We start from the raw sequence: 19269 nt of genomic DNA, 5'->3' as shown, positions 1-19269 counted from the left end.
GAAGCTACTTCTAGATAAAAAATATTGTAGAATAATGTAAACTACTACGATTACAACCCATAGAAAACAATGTAGAAACAAACAACCTGCCCAATTTAAGGAAATCTTTCCTTTTGGGAGGAAAAGTTTTAAGAAAATCAACTAGATGGTTGGTTCTGATACCGCGTATTAGTTTGATGTTTGCTCTAGAACAATGGTACCAAAAAGACAAAAATCAGTTGAAGGACTGCTCTTAAGTTTCACAGATCATAAGTTATGGTTTTCATCACAAAAGGTGACAGCCTGAATGCAGAATCCACCACATTTACATTAGAACAGGGGAGTCATTCCAGACTAAAAGAGAATCAAATATCCTCGTTTATGAGTCACTAACATTATCTTCCAACAACTAAATAACTATCCAGAAACTTAAGTTAGAACTCAGCAATACAGAATGGAAGAATGATCAAGAAAAGCAATCTTCCTCCCAAAGCTGGACTGTTTTGTTCATTGACCTGAGAGAGAGAAAAAAATCATTAAGAAGCTATCAAGTTGCCCCACTCCCAAATAAGACTTTTCAATACAGATATACTATAGATAAGACAAATGAAGAACCACACCTTTTCAATCACTATGCATCCACCATATGCAATCAAAAACAAGTCCAAAATGACATCCCAATACTGGGAGCACAAGGATATACAAGAAAACACATCGGGGCTGCTAAAGCAAGAGAAACAACCAATCTACATGCAATAAAATACTGCGTTACAACTTACATGGGGGTTATTATACCAGGTCTAAAGATATGGTTTAGTTTGACTTTCATATCAAACTTAATAGTGCTAGGAAAAGACATTAAATTGATCGTGGAAGCTAATACAAAATCTCTTTCATAGAGAAAACATCATATTCAATTATTTTGACTCGTGACTTGATTGAAATATGGAACTTCCTCTCGAGCTGCATTACTAACGAGTCTGTTAAAAAGTCTAGTTAGCAAATTTTACAAGAACTTTCAAGTGGATGAGATCATTTGAGTGAACTCGGTTGGAGATTGAAACAACTTATCACTATGGCAATCATGAGCCTATTAGTTATAGAGAAATGGTTATACAAGTTATGATTTTGATGCTAAGTTTCGGCCAGTTTATGTGCTGAGACGAATTTCCTTTGTATGCTTGTTATGAATTCCTGGGAAATTAATACTAATATGTTGGATACATATGTTAAATATTGGATGTAGATTGTGATATGTTTTTACCATAACAATGTCATGAATTGAGATATAGAATATTGAGATTTAGCTTTAGGATTGAAATTTAGGAAAATTCAGATTTGACACATCAATTGACATCAAGATTGAAATTTGATGATAGATTTAGATTTCATAGCTTATAGGTAACGTGTTCATGTAATCAATTTCGAATTTTGGACCACTGACATGAGGGGCGGGTTTGAGTTGACCAAGAGTTGACTTTGACCCCAAGCTATCCTAAAAGGATGGGACCAGTTTTCCTAGACTAATTTGGACCCGTTATTTGTATTTTTGCATATTTTAAGTTGTTTCGGAGGCCCAAGGGCACACTTTTTTGATAGTGTGAGCTTAATTGTACAACAAATCCAAGTAAGGGAAGATCTTAACTTCTAGGTGCCTCTCCTCTTTAGCGTTTGCTTGCATATCTGTTTTAGACTGTCTGGCACATGTGTGGAGTGAGCATGTGCTTGACAGACTTGCTAATATCCTAATTCATCTATTCTTCTGATATTTGGGGATGATATCTTCGGGATACACTGTGATATGAATATTACTCATATAGCATGATTGTTTATGGCTACTAAGCCTTATGACTGATGTATTTACTTGATTTCACCTGTTTTCCTCGGGTGTATAAGACGGTTGGGCCAGAGTCACCCTGCACATCTCGGAGAAACTCCACGTAAGACGTCGAGCCAGAGCCACCCTTCGCAGCTAGAATGGTAAGACGGTTGGGCCAAAGTTACCCTCCGGAGTTCCGAGGTTTTATTGTTGCATATGGCAAGATAGTTGGGCCAGAGCTACACTCAATGACGGAGCCAGGATTTTCATCAAGGGTGTTCATAATTTAGGACGAATAAAAAAAATACCTAAATGGTCAGATTACCAAGATTGGCTACAAAATAGCCATACCTTATCTTATATATTGGCTACAAAATAACCATACCTCATCTCATATTTAATTTTACAAAATTAAATAAAAACGCCCCTGTCAAGGCTTGAACCTAGGTCTTCAACGCAAATTTGCACACCCTTGACCACTAGGCTTTCTTTCTTTCGTATGTCAAGGGTGTTCAACAATTAGTATATATGCTACAATATCGATATTTAACATATATTGGCAAAAAAATTCCGACAAAGGTTGTTCATCTGACCACCCTTAGCTAGGTGTAGCTCCGCCACTGGCTACACTCCGCATATCCAAGGTTTTATTGTTGTATATTATAGTACTATGTCAGCTTGCATATTATCATCTCATCTTTCTTGACATGACTTGTATCTCTTTTCTACACTTTGTATATCAAATTTCCTTGGCATATTTTATATTCATTTCGTATTACATATATGCATTGCTTTTCACTTGTTCCAGGTACGAGATGGAAAGCGGATCTAGACCTTACTTAGGCTTTGTGACTAACCCTATCTGCTACACATGCAGGTGTTTTAGCTGATGCTTCGGTTGACAAGTGAGCTGCCTGACAGCGAGTCGTCACCAGCTTCAAGGTGAGCCATCCACCAAATCCACGGACGCCACCCGTTTATCTATCTTGGAGGTGACTTCACTTAGATGTTTAACCAATATTCAATTTTTCAAAAGAAAAAGCAAGATAATGGAATAATCATTTAGTGGTGTGATCCTTCAGGGATTTTTCTGAGCCGAGGGTCTTTCGGAAACAGCCGTCCTACCTTGGTAGGAGTCAGGTCTGCGTACACTTTACCCTCCCCAGACCCCACGTGTGGGATTTCACTGGGTTGTTGTTGTTGTATCCTTCAGGGATTTTTGAGGTTAGCAATGAAAATATAGGGGCAAATTTGGGTTAAACCTCTACAAGACTGACGACATAGTTACTCTATGATGTTTGAGCTTTATTAGTAGTGGTACAGATGATGTTGAAAATCATTGATATTGCAAGCCAGTAAGCCAACTACCCATTCCCAAGTGCCTCTATCTATCTATCTCACATCGTGTTGTTAAAAAGAAATATAACTTGGAAGAAATTGGTTTCTGATGAAAATGTATGCATTTGCATAAAGTAAAGAGGGAATTGAAATGCATTGGAGAAAATTTGAGACTATCTGAATGCAAGTAGTGTAACTGTTGAAGTCAGGGACATAGTACACGAGGATCAGCCTGGTTAAATTTATTGAAGGGCATGATCAGGATGGCCCAGGATCCATAAAGCATTATTAAATTGGATTACAGGATCATATCTACGATCCATGAAATCCAACATGAAAAATAAGCAAATACTAAAATTTCTCAGTTAATTCATAGTCAATCATAGAGGTCACCCACCAATAACCTTTTTAGGTACATTCACAATTTAAATAAGCACATAATGTAATATATTGCAGCGACAAAAGATATGATGCCGTATATGTGCTCCAAGTTGTTCAGATTGCAGAGAGAAGAAGATATTTTCTTGGGGAGAAAATGCAATGCCAGAGCTCTATTGTTTGGCCTTAGATTCAATTATTTAAGTTGTTGTACTGACTTTAGCCATTTTCAAAATCACTACATAACTGAACCAAAATCTTAACATTGCATAGTTAGCAGCTTACGCAAATAATACATGTGAATAGCAAGTAAAAAAACTTGTATACATGTAGACAAATAGATAGCAGCACCAAAAAAAACAACCCACAAGTAGTAACAAAAAATAAAGTAAATACCTGTAGACCTTAGCTTTCCAGTAACACCTCTTTGCAAGTTGACTTGTTGTGGCCTGTACTCTTGCATCTACTACATTGGAGTTGACGCTTAGCAACTTCATGGGAACCCACCTTCTTAGTAGTTGGCCTCCCTGGTGGACGACGGGTGGGAGGAGGGGTTACTGTTACAGCAACTTGCGAAGCATCCTTTCTCTTGGGCCTTTCTAAGCTTGGAATTGGATGTATTGACTCTGAATATGTTGATCTGTAACTATCAGCAGTAAAGTACCTGGCACAATAATCGTATGGATCACGGCCAAGGCAACCCATGACAGCTAGGGCATGGCAACAAGGTAAGCCAGTTAGCCCCCAATCTCTGCAACTACAGTCGCAATTGTTGATGTCAACTACTTCTATGCTATCACCCCGGACCTCAAATTTGGTACCAGTGGGCATCAACACTTCAAGAGAACTAAATTTTAGGCTTTCTTTCTCTAGCTTTTCCTCCATAAATGGAGTTAGCCTTGTCACCCACTGATTGGATTCAGTCCGCCGGGTATAAATGAGCTCCATTATTTTACCTCTTATTGCATCAACCATCTGGGTGATTGGCAAGTCATGAGCATCTGATACCCAACCATAGAAAAGCTCTCCAAAGTTTGATGTCATGTGGTTATATCGCATCCCACGGAAGAAAGCATTTGCCCAGCTAATAGGTTCACTCTGCATTACCCAGTGGTAAGCATCTAGTGAAATACTTTTTATGCTTTCAACACACCTCTGGAAGCCTTCAGGCTTTGGTGCATAAGCTGCACCGTAAAAATCCTCAACCAAAAGGCGCTTGACTTCATGAGAAAATTGCCCTCTTACATCTCTGATAAGTTGTTCAGAGAGATAGCGTAGACAGTAGCCATGAAAGACATCCTCACCCTGAAATATTTCAGCAATTGATTCTCTAAGCCCCTTCTCTCTATCAGCCACGAAAGTAATACCACGACACATTGACAATGCAGTTCTAAGCTGCAATAGGAACCAATGCCAATTATCATCAGATTCTGAGTCTACAATGGCAAAAGCAACAGGAAAAACACCGTCATTCCCATCAGCAGCTGTTGCTGCTAACAGAGTGCCTTGGTATTTGGACTTTAAAAATATACTATCTAGGAAAAGCAGGGGCCTGCAGCCTTGTTCGAAGCCATAGAGTGAAGCATGAAATGATACAAAGAGCCTGTGAAAGCTTGAGTCATCCTTTGTAGTGAAAGTTGCAAGACTTCCAGGATTTGTCTCCATCACCTTTTCACAAAAAAATGGCAGCTGACTATATGCCTCCTTATACGAACCCTGAAGCTGCTCCTTAGCAATCTCTTTTCCACGCCATGCCTGGAAATAATTTAACTGGATTCCATATTCCTTTTGTATGTCATTGACAATGTCCTTTGGCTTGTAATTCGGGAAAACTTTCAACTTCTCCTTTATAATACTAGCCACCCAACTCCTCGTTGCCTGATAGCCATTAGTAACAACGGCCCCTTCACAGGTATGGGTAGGATTCATTTTTTTAATGCAAATTAATTGGGTGGTTGACAATCTTGATGCATGAATTCTCCATGGACAGCCCTCTGCTTTGCATTTTACAGTCACTCGATGACTATCATTCTTCTTGTACTTGAAAGCAAATTGATTTGCAATAGCATATTTTCGCAATGTCTCACGAAATTCATGTACACTATTAAACCTTTGGCCCACGCCAGTTATATCATTCTGCCACTGCTGAGCAGCTTTAGCATTCTTCTCATCATAATTAGCAGCAGCAAATGAAACAGGAACAGGCAGTTCAGCTCCTATCGCAATTGTGTCATCAACATTATTTGTATCACCTACGACATCAAAATTGGCATCAAGCAAGAGGCCAGACTCATTGGGATCATCCACGATATCCTCCACAACACTCAGAGGAGCGTCAACTGGGACAGCCATTTCTGATAAAGTCGTCCTGCTTGACCTGCAACACAGTATGTCCTATATAATTTATTTTTTAAAAGGAGAATTCTACATATTTAGGCAGCAAGGAATCTACCTACTGCCAGGCATGTTTGAGAAATCAGGATCAACAGCTTCTTCAGTCATCACATAGATCTCTGCAGTATCAGAGTCACCATGGAATTTGATCATGCGCTTAAGGTCTTTGTCATTGGAGATTGTTATCAGTGTCTTCCTGTTTCCAGGGAGAAAATATTTAACTGACATAGTAGCAAGGCTGCAGTTAAACATCTCAGCAACCTCCATCTTGAAATCATAGTAGTCCAGTGTTTCATCCACTTCCATAGCATGAGCATCTCCACCTTTATATGAAAGGACACCATCTCTATCAGTATCAAATTCACCACCTGACTGACATATGGCTATAACTCGCTTCCCAGCCATGACCTAAAGCAACATTCACAAAACAATTATAATATTAAACAAATTATGCAAACATCCAGCCATTAAAGCACTAAGCTCTTGTTTCACAATCTCAGAGGCAACCAAAAAAGATCGTTCATCTCAAAGGAAAAATTAAATCAATGAAAAGCCTTAACATTCAACAACAAGAAGTTTGAAAAAGGAAGTTCATTCAGATCAACCAACAGTCAAAGGAGGAATTTGAGACAGAACCAGCTACCAATTGTAAATTAGTATAACCAGATCAAGGACCATCTATTGAAAATCAAGGACTAATATCTACAAATACAGAAACTACAGTATTTATGAAATTGGAGGTCACCGACATTTAAGCATCATCATAGCTTTGAGAGCACTTTTAGCGCAACAAGATTTCAAATCAGAGATCACCCACATTCATTAGCGGAGGACAGTTTAGCGATTTTTGTCTTGTTCAGAGATTGGATCATTGTGGAAAAAAGAAATTTTGATCACCCAAAATTAATTTAAGAAGAAGACGCGACCTACAATGAGATACCATAAGTGACGAGATTGCAATCATGGGACAACAACAATAACAAATGTCAATTCCAACGAAGCTTCCTCGCGAGATTGTTGCCAAATTAGGAAAAAACATTTATAGGATATTAGGATGGTAAATATTGTTATTACACAAAATTGTTAAATATACTGCAGGCAGATTGCAAGTTTAGAAATTAGAAGTCAAAAAAAAACTTGCAACTAAATAACTTGTATAAAATTTCAAAGTTCTATGTAATAAATTTAAAGGCTTTAGTCTTGATTTTTTTAAGAATTCTCTTAGTTTTAGTCTTGTATAAAACTATCATTTTATTATAAAAATTAGTGCTTAAAGATTTAAATTAATATGAATATTTTTAAAAATATCACTAACATCCCCCTTCAGTCCCACTAAGATCAGGTAATGGGATGGGACAGGCTTACCTAGTTCCCCTAATCCCGTCTCCTTATGGCCATGTACCCCCGAACCCTCCTAAACCCCATTCCTTGTCCCGTCCCGTTCTACTAAAATAGGACCATCCCATCCCAACACAGCCATACTCAACACTGATTATTATTTTTTTAAAAAAAATTTCCTTGGGGGGGGGTGTTGTTCTTTATTAGCATAATTTAGTTTGCCTCCTTGTGTTTGGGTATTCTAATGCTTTCCAATTTAGTTCTAGAATTTTCTTTTTAAGCAGAAGAATTGATGGTAACAAAAGGTTAAAATTGGACTCGTACCCTCTCTTAACCTGGCAAGACTATTAATATAATTAAAGAAGTGTTTGGGTAATATACAATTGGAGAAAAGTTGAGCATGTTTCCATCTCTTCTGGAGAACCAAGTGGGCTATTTTTTTTTGCAAAGTTGTGCTCAATTCACATGTGGCAATTCCGCCAAGATCTCTTTGTTAGTTGGAAGAAGAATCCACCCGAATCAGATTTTTCGAGGAACATATCGTGAGAGAATTGGATTTGATTAGACAATGTGTAGTTGGTAACAAGAATCGGAGCAGGCACGCCGATTGCTCTGATTGAGCGTGGACTGGGAAAAAGTAGCAGCTAAAGGAAAGCTAAAAGGTATTGGCAAAAAAAGTAATGGAGAATCTGATATAGATTGAAAAGAGGGAAAACTAAGCTAGCTAATGAGGAGGTTTGGATTCGCCTCACCTCAGCAAACTAACCAAGAAGAAAAATTGCCTCCTTGTCAGTACACCCATTCATCAAATGTTTATTTTACTTCTTTAAAGTTTGAACACCATCAACGAAATTTCTGCTTTTTCCATCGTGTGAAATCATGCTTCTCCTTTTTCTTTATTCTTTTTTTTTTGTGATCTCCTTGTATCTCCTCCTATATATTTCATTAATTACATTGACATTTATTAAGTAATATATTTGCCAGAAATATCATCTTATCTTTGAAGTTCCCCTGTTGACCCTATCTTTCTTGTATGTATAACTGCATTTTCTGCAATTATTAAGGAAGACCATATGATTATGAATTAATGGTCAGTTTAAGTTACGTAAGATTACTAAACAAACTGTTTTTCGGTTGATTAAAGGGCTTACTATAAAGAAGGGCAAAAAAAAAAAATAGTGAACGAAAGCCACGGGCCACCAAATGTCTCTTTTACTTGATGTTTCGACCATGTGACACTTTCGAAAACAAAGAGCCATCAAGATCAAATTTTAATTTTAAGAAAATGTGTCTACTTAACTTTGGGGATTGAAACTAATTAAGTAGTTTGGTTAGCATTTGTAGTAATCCGTCATTTCTTTCTTTTAAAAAAAGGTGATATGTGATCTTTACCAACAGAAGGAGATTAATTAAGAAAATGACGAGAAATGAATGATACAGAAATAATAAGGTGGGTAGGCTTATGGTGGTTCCATCTACTTCCCTCTATTATTGGGAAGTCCTAACCACTAAATTTCTCTGTTAATTATTTTAGTGATGTGATGCGGGAATAAGTACTGATGAAGATATAATTCAAATATTACACTTTAGAGATCCCACTCTTCATTTTTCTTAATTCCTTTTTGTAATGGAGATCATTCGTGAAAATGAATAGAGAAATAGCACTATATATTTAAAAGATGAAAGACTTCACATTTGTAGAGTGATTGAAGTAGTTGAGTTTTGATTATATATGAATATTTATTACCAATACCTATTAAGCTATTACATCCCAAATGTATAAACAGTCCTTAAATATGGTTCTAATTTTCATTTTGACATTTGAATTAGGGTTAGTATCTATTAAACTTTTCAATTCAATACAAATGTCTTTCTTTTTCATCAAGATGTATAGATCCTATTCCTTGGATTAACTTCGTCCGTGCACCCAAGGAATGTTCAACCCTAAAGCCACTGCCTTTAGGCCCAAAAAACAAGGGCCTCAAAATTACAAATCCCTGTATCTCCAAAAGAAGCAAAAAGCCCCAAATTCAGTTCAAACACACAAGGATATAGAAAAACAAAGGTCAAATACGAACACATATACATCCCAAATCGCACAGAAAATAAATAAATTCGAGCAAGAGACAACATTAAACACAAGTCAAGATCAAACCAAAAACAAAGCAGCAGAACACATAGAAAGTAAACGGAAAAGATGAAGGAGATACATACATACCTGGGAAGAGATAAAAAGTGACAAGTAGAGTTGATGAAGACGATGTAAAATGTCAATTGTGAGAACTGAGAAGCACGGTGTTAAGCAATAGCAGAATGAAGTACAACTTAAATAATTATTATTTAATTATTTTTATAACAAACGGAAAGAAAATATTTAAGTATGCATTTCGACATGGGATTTCAACTCATGATTTTCAAAAGTATGATATGAGAATTTCATATCATGATTTCATATTTTTCAAATATAAAAATTGACCTACAATTTTATATTTTGTAAATTGTTGATCCAGCGTCACAATTTTTATTTTCAACACATGATAACTTTAAATTGTTGTCCATATATATATAAGGATTATATTGAAGAGTAGGAATAGGAACAAGGAGAAGCGAGAACCACTTAAATGGAGGTATCAATTATATTTAGTCCTTTGTTCTCCATAGCAACTGGGGAAGTACATTACAACTTAGAGCGAATTATACAAATCTTATGCCCATGAATTATTTGTATGCCAAAATATGCAAACACTACATATTGTTTAGCGAATTATACAAACACTATGCAGGAATTGTATAGCAAAATATACAAACGTTATACAAAAATTGCAAATTGTATAGCGAATTATACAAACATTGTGAATTGTATAGTGAATTGTACTGTTGTACACGAATTGTATAGCGAAATATACAAACGAATTATAAAAAATTTTAGCAAAATATACCCACGAATGGTAATAAAATAAAATTATACTCATATAAAATAATAAACTACTATTTTTTGCCATCTCATGTAATTTTTTAAAATTCTATGTATATGAACTATTTTTTGTGCCAATCATCCTCCCTTGCCCTCTTGAATTTGGTAAGTTGATAATCTCAACTCCCTCAATATTAATGTGGCATAGAACATAAATATATTTTTTGTCCTAATTGTTATACCCCAGAAATTTCTAAAATACCCCTAAAGGATAGCGTGCTTGTATAACGTATCATCTCTAACTATTTTGGTAAATTTGAGGCCAGAATATCGATCAGGGGGGGAAAATCATGTGAAAAAGTGGTCTCGATTGAATTTTAGGCCAATAGAATCAAAAGATAATTTTTTGGAATAAAATTGCATCGCGATCAGTCCGTGTTGCGGACCTATTCCACCAGTGTGCAATTTTTTCCTTGGCCAAAATCTCGCCAAAAATCTCATTCGCTCAAAATTGGCTATAAATCGTATGCCGGGAATGCGATTTAAGATTTGTTCATAAAATGTATTCCTTGAATGCGATTTACATGTATTTTTTTGGTTTGTTTCCAATTTTAATGGGGGCCGTTCCGATCTTTTCTCCATCCCTCCTATACCTAACCTACGATATTTTGGGATCAAAATTTGTCCCTTATCAGTTTCTAAAGGGTTTTTTCTCTCATTAAACACTCAAAACTTTTGAGAGCAAAGATTGAAGAGAAGAGGAGAGGCTAGGGTTCAGAGAATCAAGTCAAAATCTTCAACGTTTGAATCCAATCTTCATCCCAGATATGTTGGACTAACCTAAACATTGGACTGAGTTTGTTCATGTGCCCTTTCATTTCTATTGACCTGAATTGAGTTTGAGTTTGAGATCCCGAGTTTCTTGAATTGAATTCTTGAATGATCTATTATCTTGTTAAGTTTCTAGTACCCATTTAAATACGTATTGATGATATTCATGAGTTTAGTAATTTATTCGAGATACATGTTCATGTCTTCATTCACATGAATTCTAATTGAGGATTGTATTTAATTATATGCATAAATTGAGTTTGAAGATACGAATTGTGATTGTCCTGACTGTGATTGAGCCGAGTATGAGTTGAGTTGAAAGAGTCTTTAAAATTATAATTATTTTGATCATGATTTTAGTATGCATTATTTTAAGTTGATATTAACTATTGTTATATATTTAACGAAGTACACTTTTTAAATTGAGTCTTTGCATATTTTAAAAAGATTTAAAAGAATTGAATAGTGAGTCTAAATGAGTTGATTTGAAAGAGTCTAATGATTCGAGATGAGATTGAGTTTTAAAAATAGTCCAATAAGACTAATCAAATGGTTTGATTGAACTGATTAATTTGAGTTAACCGAAGGGATTTATTGGAGTCTTATGAGCATATTGAGTTTTGGAAGAAGTATCGAGCATCGAATTGAGCGAGAGTAAATAACAACTCGAACTCAATAAACTACATAGCCAGCGTAGGAAATGATTGAACCATAAAATTGGATGTTTCCCTTTTTTGTCCCAAAAGATGACTTAATTTGATTGATTGTGGATCCAAGATTGGTTGATTTGTCCCCTACCTTGGCAAAGTATCGGACAGACGTGGCAACAACGTCTGCTCGTTGTACATCACCGGTCATATGTGATGGTTGTCGGACTAGAGAAACTCCCAAATAGTGTATGATAGTATATGATACGATCCGATTGAGTTGCATATTACTGAATTCTTTTTAAAGCGTAGTTTTACTTCCAAACTTGTGCTCTTTTACTGAGTTGAGTTATTATCCTGAGTTGAGTCATCTGAGTTGAGTATATCTTGAGCTTGTTGTTTCTAGCTATTTTACATACTCATTTATTTCATTTACTGATGTCATTTGGCCTGCATCGTTTCATGATGCAGATACATGTGTTAGGAATAGTTAACAGACATATCATTAAGGATCATTCTACTTTCAGTTGTTGGTGAGTCCTCCCCGCATTCGGAGGACGCCATTTATGTTTTCCTTCTTTGGAGTATAGTACTTTCTATTTCTCTGAGGTAGCCATGAACTTGTCATTGGCACCATCTAATCGAATAGGATAGAGATTTCATAAACTAGACAGTGATAGATTTGGAGTTGATGTTTCTATTCCTTAGATTTATTCCTTTAAAACTATTATCCTTTGTGTTGACTTGGAACGTTTTGCTCTAAGATATTCTTTTGATATGGAATGATTTAGATTGTTGATTAAGATAGCTTACTAAGATGTATTTTTTTATCAAATTAAGTCTTCCGCTGAGTCAGTGAATGTGTGATTAGGCTAAGTGATTCGCTTGGGAGCCAACAATGATTTCTGAATGCCGACCACGTCTAGAATACTCTTCCGGGGCGTAACACTAATTGTATATTTTTTTTCTGTAAACACAATAGCTATTTATTCTAACTTTCTTTCTTCTTCTTTTTTTCTCGAGAAAAAAGTCTGTATAACTTAGTTAAAAAAATCCATTATTACCCTATTTTATAAGCCAACAACAATGGGAGGAACGCTGCAATCTTTGACTGTACAAGATGTTGTATGAATTATACAACATTTTTGACTTATTTTATTAAGATGAAGACACGTACGTGTACTGCACGTTTTTGTTTTATCAAACCATGTGTACTTTTCTAAGTAAACACAACGGAGACACTACATTATACTCTGTACAACTATTCTCTCTCCCACTTCAATTCTCTCTCCTTCAAATTTCTGTGTTAAGATTTTAAATTCTTCAACACTTTTATAATTTCTTTGTTCTTAAGTTTTTCAATTCTTCACCCTCCTAGCTATTTCTTCTTCGTTATTCTATTGTCAGATCTTTTTTTGCCCTATATTTTAGAAGTCAAGAAGAGGGTGTGCAAACACAGCTGTAAAAATGATTCTATGTGCTGTCAAAATTGTGCTATCAGAACCCTTGGTTCTGCTTTACTTTGCCTCCGGAGGTTAATTTAGTAGCATATTGTTCCTTTTTTTTTCTTTGATTTTTTTCATTTGGATTTCAAGTTATTTTTGGTTGTACTATATTGTGAGTATTCTTCTGTTCTCAAGGTCTAATGTCGTTGCCTTTTTGGGTGGCCTTTGTTGGAATTTCTTCATGCATATTAGGAATTTGTTGGAATTTCTTCATGCATATTAGCAAATCAAACAAAATTCCTAATATGCATGAAGAAGTTGATGAAGGTTGCAGGAAATCGGATGAAACCCCAACCAGAACAAAAGCAAATTTCCCCCCAAAAGTTCAAGTGCCTAATTTCATTGTAAAAGCATCTTCATTTTTCAAATAGAGATACTTCTATTCATCTTTCCTTTGTTCGTCTCTCTCTATTTTTTTTAATCAATTCCCTATTTAGAACTTGGTTTTTTATTTTCAAATAGATGACGAATTGATACTATATATTTGAGGGACATAAGGATAGTTGACCAAACAAGTGAAGTGATAAGAACTAGCAACTTTGAAAAATTATTATAACTTGCCTCATTATATTGATCCTAAGGAGAAAACTTGCAATTGAATTTGATTCAAGAAAATTAGTAATTACTCATGTGATTTATCTTTACAAGGATTCAATTCAACTTTATAAGATGATTCTTCTTTCTTTGCTATTTCTGTATGTGTAATTTCAAGAGCTGATCTGTTTTCCTTTCTTTGTATTCTAAATTGTTAGTTTTATTGTGATTTTACCAACGTCTTGAACTTTAAGTTAAGTTAGTAGCTAAGGATTACATTAATATTGTCATAAATTTTGTGGCTATGTTTAGTGTTTCTTTATTAGTATAGAAGTTTGATAAATTTCAGTTGAACTTTTTGGTTTGATAAGTTTGACCAGCAGAGACAGTAAATTCATAAACTGGTCTTCCTTTTTGTCAGAAATTATTTCAGCTCTATTGTGATTTACCAAAGCATTTAACTTTTGGTTAATATTTAGTACTATAGATAACAACTTCTTAGTCATAACCCAAATATTTGTATTACTTAAATTCTTGCATGCATGTTAGCGATCGATTTCGATTCCTACAATAATTATGTTTTTGTAATGAATTTTTATATCTATTACCATAAAGGAACCTATCTTTCTTCCAGGTATTAATGAGAGGAACAAAATTAATGGCAAACCTCTAAGCACAAGTGAGGTAGAAATGAAAGCAACAATTGTTATATCTAAATCTTTAAGCACAAGGTTGAAACTCGAGTCATCCTCACCCAAAAAAGAAGAAGTAACAAGCGAGTCTTCGAGTTCATTTCATGACTTATGAATTGATAAGCTTGAAATATAATGTAACTTAGATTTTCTTATTTCATCGCAATTATGGCCATCTTAATGTTGTCCAATCGCATGAAATATCTTTTTTATTTTGATATTTTTGGTTGCTGAAAAAGAAAACATTTTTAAATTTTCAGATGAATGGTGCATTCTCTCTCCATATGGGATTGATCATTAGGAACTATAGACGATGAACTAGTGAGGATGGTATGTTGGTTATTTAAGTTTTTTTACTATCTTAGTGCTGCAGATTTACAGGTAAGTTAATATGCCACTTTCTGTTAGGTTACTTGAAATAACTTTGTCTTTAACCACATGTGATAAATTGATTTTTGTAGATATTTACATCAGTTTAGATTTTACGATTCATCTCATTTTGATTTTGTGATTTTTTTTTAACCCTTTGCCATGTGAATTTCAATATCCATTTGCATATGAGAACTAAACCAAGTGAGCATGTTTATTGTTAGTATAGAACCCACGTTCTACCGTTAGCACTCATGAATTTGGTAAAAGAACTGCTGAAAAAAGGCTTATATTTTTAGATTAGTGTCTCCATTTTGGGTCTTAAAAAAAGAGAGGGAAAAACCAGTAGAAACGTTAGGTGAATTGTCAAATTTCTGATCTTTGAAAAATCTTATAATTCATCTATTTAAGGACTCCTTAATAAGTTTCTCCTTTTTTTTTATAAATCTATTCAAAAATGTTTTGGCAAAGAGACATCCCACATGCACTAGACTTTCTTAGAAAAGGGAGAAACTTGATGTTTGTGGAAACTGAGATGGGTACTTGGGGCAAAACTAGTAGACTAGGTGATGTTGTTGGTGGACTACCACCAGCCCTGGCAATAAGTATCAATCTTTGGTTTGATTTTTATTATATTTTCCGTATTCATTTTTTTTTTGTTTAGGCCCGTGGACATCGAGTAATGACAGTATCTCATTGATATTGATTGTTCATTTGATCTTCACATTGTGACTGCTCTCTTCACTGAGAAATATGGAGAAGATCTAAAATAGCTAGCATCAAGAATGACACATTAGTTTACTTTACCTGAATAACAAAAAAGAATGGTACTTTTAGTTTACTTTACTTGATAACAAACCAAACAACTGAGACACCAACACACTTCCTACTAATTTCTGATTTTTCATTCACCTAAAGTTGTCTAAAAATATGCATTCTCTGTTAAATTTTCCCCGAAAATGCATCTTCTGTTTTATAATGCTCTACTTTTATTTTTGCAGCCCTTTTAATTTCAAGTTAATTCAGCTGATTGATTTTGAGTGTTTTACTAGCTTTTTGAAGGTACCTCAAAATCTCTCTTTTTTGTGTGATTTTTGTAATAGCCAAGGTTGACTATTAAGCCGCGGAGTGTAGCTCCAGCTCATTGATATCATGAATCAAGATTCGTTTGAAGATACATACATTTGATATGTTTAATAGTATTTTTGATAATGTACTTAATTTTTTACACGTCGCAGAGATAACTATCTTATTAAGCACAACTTATACGTCATAGAGATAACTATCTTATTAAGCACAATGATGTATACCGAAAATACTCTTCACATCTAACAATAGCTTCCTGGCAATGCCGTATCTGGATGAATAACAATGCTCAGTTGTGTGAGTGTCCGTTTTCATTTGCAAGGAGTGTTGCTTTAGTTTATAGCTAGGTATTTTTAGTTTGGATGTGTGATATTTTGAATTTTGATGATTTACCAAACTATGGTACAAGAAATGATGCAAGGAGGGACATGGAAGAATAAGGGAATCACACTGATAGGGGGAATTGAGCTTTGTTCATGGTATGTTTCGAAGCTATGTGACAGGGGGAATGTATGAGGGAACTGGTTAGCAGAAATATGAACACAGGTCCGCATGGTTTGTCATCATCAAAAAGGGAGAAAATGTTATACTTCAGGTTTTTATACATCAATAAACCATGAGACCTGATTGGTGGACTTGGTCCCATGATCGATGCGTATCACAGATCAAATGGGAACCAACTGTAAAAGTTGTCATCACTTGCTATGGTTGGTAGGCAACAACTGAAGAACAGCAGGCGTCCAGCCAATCAGAGGAGACTAGGTTGTTTTGTCCATACATTAAATACTATTCTTAAGGACATGAAATAATTTAGTTCTACACATCATATTTTCAAGGAAACAGGCAAAGGTGTGTGTACTCAAAAGAAAGAACAACTTCCTTCAGACAGCAAACGACCTGATCGAGCTAAATTTGAAGGATAGTTTTTAGATTGTTGCTTTGTTGTAATGTTGAGTCTTGCGTGCTATATTATAAAATCAGTTCCTATCATATAAATGAATATTGATTATTTCTCTTTGTATTGTGGCATTTTGACTTCACTGCTAGAGTTAGCTTTGAAGTGGTTAGAAAAGTCTATATCAACCTAAGAGTGGTTGTGTAGTGAGCAATAGTTTTATTGCTTAGTTTTCGAGTTATTGCGAAAGTTTGCCTTGATCGGAGTGCTCAAAGTCTACGTCAATTGGAGTTAGTTGGGGTAATAGGCAGTAGAGATATTATTAGGCTCAAAGTCTTGTAATAGAGTTATTGCAAGCCAAGGAGTGGAGATGGTTAGTGTCTAGTTACAATATGTTGTAATAAACTTTTTTGTTCTTGCATCTTAGTGAAGAATGATTGGTGAAATCCTGTTGGATAGGTCGTGTTTTTTCCTCCCTTAAGCAATGAGGTTTTTCCATGTAAAATCATGTGCATTATCTTTACTCCTTAGTTAATTTTAGCAATTACATTTCTGTCAAGGGACCTGGTCCATTGACACAGTAATGGACTCGTATAAGCTAACAGAATGACATACACCCAAGTGGTGAATACCTCTTTTGTTGCCTGTACACTTGCTGATACCGTATAAGTAGTGACAACACTGATAGAAATATGCAATTTAGTATTAATTTATAGGAAAAATTATCCTTTTACACATATTCTAATACCATATTTACTTGTATTTTCTATTATATCAAAAAATATCCAAAATCCCTCTTTTTCCTTTAACTTTCTCTCCCTCACTGATACATCACTCTTCCTCCCTAAATCCTCGCCTAAATTCGCTCCTCTTCATTAGTTTTTGAGATTTTGAATTTCTGAGTACATTTGTTACTCAATTTCAAGGTTCTAACTAAGATATATTTAAGTTTTTCCTTATTTGGAATCTCACTTCATCCTCATTCAATCTGATTTCTCCTAAAATTTATATCGTTTGATTTCTTCTGTAAATTTTTGAAAAATCTTCTAAAATTGGTATCCTTTGCTTTCTTTTGTAAATCTTTCTATTTTTTAACTCATATCTTCAATGATACATATGAAATTCATTCATGGTCTCACAAAGTTGAATAAAAATCAAGAAATTCTTGTTTCACCTGGTTCTGATTTATCTTGGGAAGGTTACGACGAGGTTACATCCAAACATCGTAACGATCTAGCAATGATGGATAAGCTACGTGAGGAATTGAAGTCGAAAGCTCCAATTAAACATGCACCCAAAGAACTAGACAACAAGATTGAAGGGGTTACAACACACCCTAATCTCCCAAAGGTATGGGTTCAATTAAGTTTTTTTTAATGCCGTTTTTATGAAGGTTTTTTTATTCTGATACATATTGTTTATGTATCAGATTCTCATGTATCAAGCATTAACGCTTCTGATACATAGTATTTTTTTTTAATATCGTTTTTTCTGAAGATTTACTACTTTTGATACATCATGTTTAAGTGTCAGTTTTTATTGTATCAAGTTTTAATAATTTTGATACATCTACATTTATATATCAGATTATAATTTATGAAGCCTTACTTCTTCTGATACATTTTTTGTATGTATCAGATTCTCATGTATCAAATATTTTAATGCGTCTGATACATCGTATTTATATATAAAGTTCAAGTTATATTTAACCATTTTTCATGTCAATGCAGGGAATGAAGTACGTCATCAAGAAGATTATAACATTTTTTTTGTAATAGTAAACATTTTAGATGTATCTGTTGTTTTAATGTATCTAATACATTAACTGTAATGTATTAGAATCAATAAGCAATTGAAATGTAATAATCTTTCCATATATCAATTGAAAAAATGTATGTTTTTCTCATCTGTCAAACTCGAATATAAAATCAAAGTTTATGTATCATATTCTAATGTATCAAACTTGACTGTCTGGGACATCTTGCTTATGTATCACAAAAATATTTACCATTTTTTAATGAATCTGATACATATACTTTTGTATCACATATATGTAATAATTAAACTTCACATATATGTATCAGAACGTATGTATCAACTACACAACCAATGTATCTATACTGATGTATCAGTATATAATTAGAACATGTTATACCTAACTGATTAATCAACAAGCTGCAGGAAATAAACTTCACATATATGTATCAGAACTTATGTATCAACTGTAGAACTGATGTATCATAACTGATGTATCAATATTTAATTAGCACATGTTATACCTAACTGATGAATCAACAACTCGCAGAAAATAAATTTCACATATATGTATCAGAACGTATGTATCAACTACAGAACTGATGTATTGGTATTTAATTAACACAGGTTATACCTAACTGATGTATCAAAAAACTACAGGAAATAAACTTCACACATATGTATCACAACTGATGTATCAACTACAGATCTGATGTATCAATATTTATTAGCACATTTTATACATAACTGATGTATCAAAAACCTGCAGCAAATAAAATTCACATATATATATCA

At 34.4% G+C, this 19269-nt stretch overlaps 1 protein-coding gene and 1 long non-coding RNA gene across 6 annotated transcripts; one reads left to right on the top strand and one right to left on the bottom strand.

Moving 5' to 3' along the window:
• Window positions 1-214: 214 nt before the first annotated feature.
• LOC129886021 (uncharacterized) lies at window positions 215-9571 on the bottom strand. Its single transcript, XM_055960530.1, has 4 exons — window positions 9465-9571; window positions 5967-6316; window positions 3911-5891; window positions 215-494 (listed from the first exon to the last, which is right to left on the bottom strand). Exons 2-3 carry the CDS (start codon window positions 6311-6313, stop codon window positions 3920-3922), a joined length of 2319 nt encoding a protein of 772 aa, XP_055816505.1. The 5' UTR covers window positions 6314-6316; window positions 9465-9571; the 3' UTR covers window positions 215-494; window positions 3911-3919.
• A 3313-nt stretch (window positions 9572-12884) lies between these two features.
• On the top strand, window positions 12885-18632 carry LOC129886020 (uncharacterized). 5 transcript variants are annotated; one of them, XR_008766174.1, is made up of 5 exons: window positions 12887-13172; window positions 14630-14699; window positions 15740-15800; window positions 17918-18069; window positions 18450-18632. It is a non-coding gene; the product is annotated as an uncharacterized LOC129886020 (long non-coding RNA). The 5 variants fall into 5 exon arrangements; XR_008766172.1 differs by having other exon boundaries at window positions 12885-13172; window positions 14312-15800; XR_008766171.1 differs by having other exon boundaries at window positions 12888-13172; window positions 14630-15800; window positions 18450-18630.
• Window positions 18633-19269: the final 637 nt, after the last annotated feature.

This window comes from Solanum dulcamara, chromosome 4 (genome assembly GCF_947179165.1).
Source record: "Solanum dulcamara chromosome 4, daSolDulc1.2, whole genome shotgun sequence".
Classification (NCBI taxonomy): Eukaryota; Viridiplantae; Streptophyta; class Magnoliopsida; order Solanales; family Solanaceae; genus Solanum; species Solanum dulcamara.
Note: the sequence above shows the minus strand (reverse complement) of the source record. Positions and strands in the feature narration are given on the sequence as shown.

Excerpts from the sequence above, each read along its gene's own strand:
- LOC129886021 (XM_055960530.1), bottom strand. The coding sequence starts at position 6,313 with ATGGCTGGGAAGCGAGTTATAGCCATATGTCAGTCAGGTGGTGAATTT. Across the intron at positions 5,892-5,966 it reads TCAAACATGCCTGGCAGTAG|GTCAAGCAGGACGACTTTAT; the intron begins GTAGATTCCTTG and ends ACTGTGTTGCAG.